This window comes from Cariama cristata, unplaced genomic scaffold (genome assembly GCF_000690535.1).
Source record: "Cariama cristata isolate BGI_N322 unplaced genomic scaffold, ASM69053v1 scaffold23038, whole genome shotgun sequence".
Taxonomy (NCBI): domain Eukaryota; kingdom Metazoa; phylum Chordata; class Aves; order Cariamiformes; family Cariamidae; genus Cariama; species Cariama cristata.
The window spans coordinates 6,252-14,419 of NW_009633212.1; the positions used below are offsets into that span (position 1 = coordinate 6,252).

The 8,168-nt window shown below is 48.0% G+C and overlaps 1 protein-coding gene across 1 annotated transcript in view; it reads left to right on the forward strand.

Annotated features, from left to right (window-relative positions):
- The window catches only part of ATP5A1 (ATP synthase, H+ transporting, mitochondrial F1 complex, alpha subunit 1, cardiac muscle), a gene marked incomplete at its 5' end in the record, with an annotated part of 6,651 nt that extends 5,290 nt beyond the window's left edge, over positions 1-1,361 (forward strand). Inside the window, 3 exons of the mRNA XM_009706680.1 lie at positions 1-23; positions 252-402; positions 1,129-1,361. The exon at positions 1-23 is cut by the window's left edge and continues 131 nt beyond it. Coding sequence (XP_009704982.1) covers positions 1-23; positions 252-402; positions 1,129-1,210 — 256 coding nt within the window. The remainder of the gene's footprint in view (positions 24-251; positions 403-1,128) is intronic.
- Between the last annotated feature and the right edge of the window lie 6,807 nt (positions 1,362-8,168).

Sequence of the window (8,168 nt, forward strand, 5' to 3'; positions counted from 1 at the left end):
GCTTCTCAAACAAGGACAGTACGGTGAGTGTCTTGGACGTAACAAGTCTGTGTTTCCTGTTAGCCTGTTGTGTTAACGAGGCTGGTCTCTGTGGCAGCATTTACCATGTCCATTCTGTGGACATGGTAAATGCAGATTTATTTGAACCATGTTTTATATGTGCAGTTGATGTTCAAAGAAGCACTCCTGTGTAGTACTGATGTGTCGTGATGTAAGAGTTAGCAATGACATGAATGCTTTCTTTTCTGCAGTTCCCATGGCTATTGAGGAACAGGTTGCAGTCATCTATGCTGGTGTAAGAGGTCACTTGGACAAGCTGGAGCCCAGCAAAATCACTAAATTTGAGAGTGCTTTCCTAGCTCATGTACTGAGCCAGCACCAGGCCCTCCTCTCCACCATCAGGTACGGTGATTTATCTTGCTTCATCCCAAGGGTATTGACTTGACGGCTGGAGTGCAGATAAGGGTCACTGAACTGTTAATTTAGTGTATCCTAGAAGATCAGGCCTTAATATCTGCCTGTACCACAACTGGAGGTTAAATCAGCCTTCTGAGTGTCCTTGCACTGCTGTCCAGAGCTCAGCTTCACGACTCAAGTTTTTACGTAAGAAATCCACCTGATACTTAAAATGAACCTACTTGCGTACCTCGCCTCTGTTACTGAAATCCCGTAATCTAGTTAGTTCCCAAGTTTTTGACAGCTTAAAGCTGTTACAGTACTGCAGATTTAAGTGCTGCTCACTGCCTTCCCAGTTGGGGATCGAGTATTTCCATAGTCCTGTCCTGTAAACTGGTCCGAGCTTGTTTTGTCATGAGTCAAATCATGTGCCTTCTGTCTCTGAGGCACAGCTCTATGGAAGGTAGAGCCTTGCTGAACTACGTACAGCCATTTCGAAAGTACTTGTTGACAAACCTTAGTTCTTAAACAGGACTAACTTTTTTAGGAGAAGGGATGTTGCGTTACTTTCAGTGGTACAGCTTTGTGCATCAAACAGGAATGTGTTAATTCATCTGCTAATTTTGTTAGAAATTGGACAGTTTGTTGTAAAGTTGTTTTTTTTTTCATTGTCTTAGTGATTGACCATATATCTGTTGCTACATCAGAAGTTTAACTGAACTCTTTCAACAGGACCGAAGGGAAGATCTCTGACCAAACAGAAGCTAAGCTGAAGGAAATAGTCACAAATTTCCTGGCTACTTTTGAGGCATAAACTCTTAAAACTGTTCAACCAGACCAGGCTGTTGTTGTGATCCCATGCTCCAGCTCCATCAAAGACTTAAAAGTATGTGTGACTTGAATGTACAGATCTCAGTGAGAATAAAAGTTTCCATGTAAAAAGGCCTGTATATTCTGTTCTAAATTAATTGCTTTCTGGCTGGGTACTTGAGCCACACGTGCCTTTAAACCCAGGGAGTTAAATTCCCCTGGACACGACACGCTTGCTAAAGGAACTCTGAAAAATTAGGGGGCAACTTAACCTTTGGGTGGAACAAACTGCCCTTACCAGAACGAGTAGGGATAGTGGTTGGATTCTGTGGCTAAGACTGCAGTTCCCATCGTGACAGAGCTGAGGGTTGCTCTTGCAGTTTTTATCCTTTTCTCAGGGAAAGGCTTACAACTGGGGAAGCAGTTTACGCTGTCTTGTCACGGCTGGTAACTAATTGGACCTCACTGTATTCTTTAACAGTCTGATACCGTGACAGAGTATTCCTTAGAATTGCTGCCTCGATCGTCATGGTGCCTGGCTTTCAGAAGACCAGTTCTTTCAGAACCGACTGTCCTTGTGCAGTTGTCCTGAGATGCATTTAGCTGCTAAGAGTAGTAACTGCTAGAGATTTAAATGCCACCATCCTCTCTGGTTGACTCTGATTCTATCCATAAACTATCTGCAATTGTTAATGGTTTGGGGGGAAGTTATATACCAGAGCATCTATTTAATTTCCTGAGTTGTCTGCATGCTAAGTGAGGTACAGGATCCCAGTGTTAGAACTTTTATCTGGGACGTGGGAAAGTTAAGCTTAAAGTTGCTCAATTTAAAGTCAGTCCACTTCATGTGCTGTATTCAACTTTACCTGACATGTTGGAACTTGGTCCTTAATCCTCAGAGAGCCTTTGGACCAGGGTTACCTGTGATCAGGACTGCTCTTGAGGCTGTTCACTCTGTCCCCAGTTAACTTCCTTCACAGGAGCATCCTGCCTTCCCAGTTCAAACCTGCTGTGTTACAAGCAGCTGGAAACATTTCATCTAAGCCTTTCGCACAGTTCCAGGTGAACAAGCTTCTCTGTTAATGGCTTGAGTGCTTTGAGAGTGTGAGCTCTTCCTTCTGCAGGACACGAGAAAAATAAACACTTATTTTTAGTCCACAAGCGTCAGACACCTTTCTGGGAAGAGCTGGCATGTTAGAATAGTTCTGTGCTCCTGGAGGAGGGCTTCCTCTGGAGTTCCTTTTGTTATTCACAATCTTGTTTCTTCTACATACAGCTCCAGAACCGGTGGCTGGGAGGCTTTGCGGACATGAAGGAATACTGCGGTGGAGCTTTTTTGCTCTGGCTATCCCTTCCAGGACAGCTTTTACGGCTTGCTACTCTGTTCTTGCACAGTAGCTAAACCTCAGTTAGGTGTTGGTGTTGATCTGTCATGTTTTACTTACATGCTGCTGTAGTTAAAAAGCGTGAAGCTTGGGGCCGTCTTAGTCGAAAATGGCACGGGGGGAAAAAAAGCTGAGAAAGAGCGAATGAGTTGTTGCAGTGTGGATTTGTGGTGAGGGTTTGTGCCCTCCTCCGTTGGGAGTGTGCACAGGGTCTGGCTGAATCAGCTGAAGAGCCGATTCAAAAAAATCACAGAAAGATCCCAGAAATGCACCGTATCAGCGCGGTGTCCTGTGAGGCGTAACTGTCAGCGCTGTGATAACACCTGGTCTCTGTGCAGGTGATGCCGAAGCTGACGTGTGGCTGTTAGTGCAGGGCTCATGGTGACGGTTACACACATTGCCGTGCCACGCTGCTCTGTCCTGCTCAATTTGGGTCTCAACCCCCCCCTTGGGCTTATCTGTATTAATGTGTGCCCTTCTGGTGCAGCCAGATCAGTTGGAGGAAACTTGGAAATTTATTCCAGGATTTACACTTTGGATTTCTTTGTGTGTGGCGCAGCTGGGCAGATTGCACCAAGCTGACAGATGTTCAGCTAAAACCTCTTCAAAGCCTTGACTGAAACTTTCAGATCTGAAATACTGATGTGATGCTACCTCTGCTGCTGGGACAGCCACAAACACCTGAAAGAAAAATCAATACAAACCTCAGAAAAATCTGCCAAGTGACAGTGGCCTCAGGTCACTTGATTAAGTGGAAAATGTTTGGTTTTTTTTTTTTTTTTTTACATTACTGGACTGTTTTAGTTGTCCCTGTGCTAAAGCAGAGGCAGTGGGTATGACTCAGGCTTTCCAGCACACAGTGTCTGATCTTTTCTGCTTTCATCTTTTTTAAGAACTCAATGTCTCCTCTCGGGCAGGTGGCCCCTAATAAACTAAGGTTGAGAACAGGCCCTGTATCGTGAAACCTTCCCAAAATACTCCGGCAATCCCTGGCCGAGCCAGGCAGGGAAGGCACTGCAGGTTGCATAATGCTCACCCTCCTCTGTTCTGTGTTTCCTTTGTGAAACCGTGTGGGTTTGGATGTCACCAGTGGGTTTCTCCCCATGACATGCTGATGCCATGCCTCCCATCCCCACCGATCTCATCCACCTGCAGCAGCGTGTCCCGCTCTCCCAGCCCACAGAGACCCAGGATTGCGCAGCGAAGATCCACACAGGGAGTCGGGTGGGTGTAACCGTGCTGGGTGGGGACACTGTGCCACGGGGTGGGACCGGGACTGGGCGGCGCTGGGAGCGTTGGCAGTGGCGGAGGGTGGCGGTGGTGGCGGCAGCGGCAGCATGCGGGACTCCCGGTTCAGGGACCACTTCTGGGTGAGTGGGGACATGGTGGGACTGGGGGCAGCAGGGTGGGATCCAGCTGAAGTGTGTGTTTGGGGGGTGTCACAGCTGGAGACAGGGGGATCACCCCTTTCTGGTCAGAGTTGGCTCCAAAGCCACCTTTGTGGTCCTGGGGTGCCTTTGCTGAAGGCTCTGAGCTTCTTCCCCGACAGGCACTGCCCATCCACACGTGTCCTGAGAGCTGTGGCTTTGCAACCTGGCCCGTGTAGCCAAAATACACCCCGGCAAGCTGCTGTGCCGGAGGAAGTCGGTGCCAGGCTGAGGGTTCGATACTATTAATTGGCCACCGGTGAACTACTTGGAGACACGATGGCTAAAAAAGAAGGGTCCTTTGAAGTTGAGCTAATCCCAGACTAGGAGCAAGTCCCTCGGTGTGCTGCTGCTGAGTTGCCGAGGAAAAGCCACGGTTCTGGGAAAGCTGCAATTTACTCCTTTGAGCGTGAATTGTGCTTTTGGGAATGGAGAAGTACTGAACGCAGCACTTAGCTGCTGCAGAACATCGGCATTGTGGCTGCTTAGTTCCTCTTGGTGTGCGGACCTTTGTTCCAGGTGCTGGCAACCAGGAAATAAATTACCAAATTTTGTCTTTCGGGGTTGAAAATCCCCATCTGTGAATGATGCTCAGCATTTCCCAGATGATGGCTGGGAAGCAGCTCTCGTCTTGCAGGATGGGGGAAAGGTGCATGGGCCCTGGGAGGAGCAGGTGCTGGGTTTGGGGCTCCTGTGTGTTATGGAATGAGAGGGGTAAGTGCAGAGCACCAGGCTCGCCCGACATCATTAGCATGTTATCTGGCATAGCACCACCAAATATGTAAATCCCACATAGGTATTGAACCTGGCTTGGAAAATAAAGCCAGCTTTGCATCTGGCAGCCATTTCTCAGCTATTTGTTGCTGAGAAATTTATCAAATATGTAAATCCCACATAGATATTGAACCTGGCTTGGAAAATAAAGGCAGCTTTGCATCTGGCAGCCGTTTCTCAGCTATTTGTTGCTGAGAAATTTCCACAGTTCTCCCTTTGCTTTGCAAATGTGCAGGAGGGGAGGGATGCGAGGGTAGTGGCAGCATTCCTCAGGCTGGGGAGGGCGCAAATAACTGAGATGCCAGAAGAGTTGAGTAGACATGGTTTGTCGTGCTTCAGTGACACATTGGATTGAAGAAGAGGTCCTCACTGCAGGGCCAGCTTCGGCTAGTGCTGCCCAGTTTGTTCCTCTCTCGCTGTGATGTGGTGCTTTTTGAAGGAGGATTCTGGAGGAAGGGGCTTGGTGGGAGAAAACAGCGGAGCAGGAGCAGCCCCAAGCCCCCAAGGCGAGGAGGAGCTGGGGCATTGCATGGGGTGCTCACTCCTGCTCAACCCACTGTATTTCAAACACAGCTAATTTCCTGAACAATCCCTGGTTCTTGCTCAGCCCAAAACTATTGGTGCTGCCAGGGATTTCGCTTGGTTTTTTCCTTTCCAAAGCCTGCATGCTTAAAGTCCCCCTGACTGAGGGAACGTGCCTGGGGCCGGCAGCTGGGGCTGAGGTTGGACGGGAACGTGATGGACGTGACTCAGTGGAGAGATCGAGGCCCATCTGCGGTCGTTTGGCCCATGGAAAAGGCAGGTACCACCCCAAGCAGTCTTCACGCCACAGACCGGTGACTCTGCATCACTGTGCATCAACTGTGAGGGCTGGGGAGGCAGAAGGGGGAACGAGAGATTAGCAGAAAAAAAACCCAAATTTAGACGAGGTGCAGAGGACTGCTTGTCCGGCTTTGGTTTGCTGTTAAGTGCTGCGAGAGACCGCAAACTTCCCCCTGCAATTTTTCCTCTTAAATTACTTCGCTTAAGCCAAAAAGGGAAGGAGAACTCTTTTTTGCCAAAGCAAATGATTTCACAGTGGTCAGGACAGCCCGATGGGAAAGGGGAGATTTTGGAAGGGCTCCAGGGCAGGGATGCTCCAATTGATGGGACAAAGTCTCAAAAATAGCCAGCCCCCCCCAGAAGCTGAGCTGTTTTTGGTATTGCATCTTCTAGCTTTGAAACGTGGCTGGTCGTGAATGGGGATTGGGGATAAGCTGCAGACCCACCTTGCTCTGCTGGGGTGGTGGGGCTGTGCCTTTAGCCTAATCTGGGGACTGATTTAGCTTAAAACCCTGGCAGTTCTTGTTTCTTTGGTAGGGTGAGCGTATCTGTCTTTTCCTGCACTGGAACCCGGTCCCTGCCGAAGTTCATGGCGTGATGCTCATGATGCGCTGCATCAGGAAAGCACACTGCAACTTTGCTCTCTGCATTCGAATTTGTTCATGCTCTTAGGTCTCAGCACAAGATGATAAATTCCCTTAAATGAAGGGGTTTACTCTTTTGCATCCTACCGCACCTCCTGCTCGCTCAGGGGCCGAAGTCCGGAGATGCCCAAAGCTCCATGTGCATTGTCCTGAATGCCCCCACTTGCGTGATGCTCCCTCCTGCAGCCCGTGCTGCCTGTAGCAGCCTGCAAAAGAGCTGTGCAAAACCAAAAATATGCCAAAGATCATGTTTGTTTCCTCTTGCCCTGCCTGTAGCGATTGCCACAAGTTGAGCAAGTGTGGGGTTTTATTTTCATTTGTTTTTGCAACCTGCTGTTCTTCTTTCACTATACGAGGTCTCTTCTTTCACTACACAAGGTCTCTTTCACTTTACTAATTTTCTTGGTATGTGCCTGGTTCTCCCCAAGCCTGGTCTTGCAGAGTATTTCAAGTAACTCAACAGTAAAGCTTTGGGTCTCATCGGAGCACTTCGGTCGTGTAAAACTATGTGGGGAAAAATAGAAATCATCATAATGCTAAAACCCACTTTTAAGTCTCATCATTTGGCTAACAGCTTGCAACTCGAAGAGTGGATTTTTGGTCATTTTGCTTTTAATGAGACAAAACCAAATCTCTGCTCTCTGCAGTGTATTGCAAGGTCATTTGCAAAATGTATTGCAAAAGAAGCATTTGGTAAAACATTAAAAAGATAAGCAAATAATGCTGAAGACTGAGACCTGCTGACTCTCACTGAGGTTGGTCTGGTCAGGAGATTTTTGAAAATCAGACTTAGGTATCTACATCTCTTAGGCATTCTCAAATATTTCTTTGTCGTGCCAAGAAAAAGAGATGCTGCTAAAATGATCCATGGCTCAGGCAAGTAATCTGCAGTAAAAACTGCACTGGCCTATTTAGTTTTCTAACAAAACATGGGGCAAAGTATCTGAAAACACTTATTTATCCCCGCTGGCCCCTCTGCTGTGGGTTACGGATGGTATTTTGTCAATGCTGCGACCGGCTGCATTTTTTCTTCGTTGCCATGATTTTTTGTTTTAGCCTCGTGTGGTTGGCCGGGGATAAACTCCCTTTTTCTGTGTCCCTGCTGTTGGGTGACAAGGGGTGCTGCCAGCCCCAGGATCCTGGGTTCATTCCCCGGTTGCTGACTCACGATGTGATGCTGGCTGGGCCGTTTCACTTCCCCTTACCCCTACTTGTCCTTCTCCAAATGGTGGAATTGGCTTGGGGGAATTTATTAGCAGCATTATGAAATCCTCAGGTCATCATTTGAAAGGAACAAGGTGTGGTTTGTGGGAAGAAGTAATTGCATTGAGGTGGGATGGATGGTCCATTGCTTTCTGTGTCTCTGGGATGAGCAGGGGAGGTGTGTTGGTGTAGGGGAAGGAAACTTCAAATGGAAAATAATTAATCAAAAAGCTCCTTCTTGCAGCATGCCATTCTCACGTGGGTGAATCTGCTGCAACTCCTTTTCCTCCCTGTGATGAGTTTTGTCTGCCCTGCTTTACCCACCTGGTTATGGGATGGGGAGGAACTGCAGCCTCTCACAGTATCTCCTGATCTCCTCACCCTGCTCCCTGCGGGCACCAGCGCAAGCTTTTTTCTTGGTCTCAGCAACCTCTGCACGACCCTGGGTGATTTTGAGGCTAGTACTGACTGTGAGCAAGAATAGCACAGCCATTTATTGTTGCAGGGTGTTTCCGGCTACTAAAATAGTCATCCAGCTTCTGCTGCATTTCTCGAAGCAGATAAGGCTGAGGAGAGATTCTAAGAGCTCTGCACAAATAAAGATCTTTCAAGTGATGGTCCCTGAGCAGTGCAGTGTCCCAAACCTTTCATTTTTGGGAAGGTTGGGATAGACTGTTTAGGGTAGGAAGGCTCTTCAGAGGGATCTG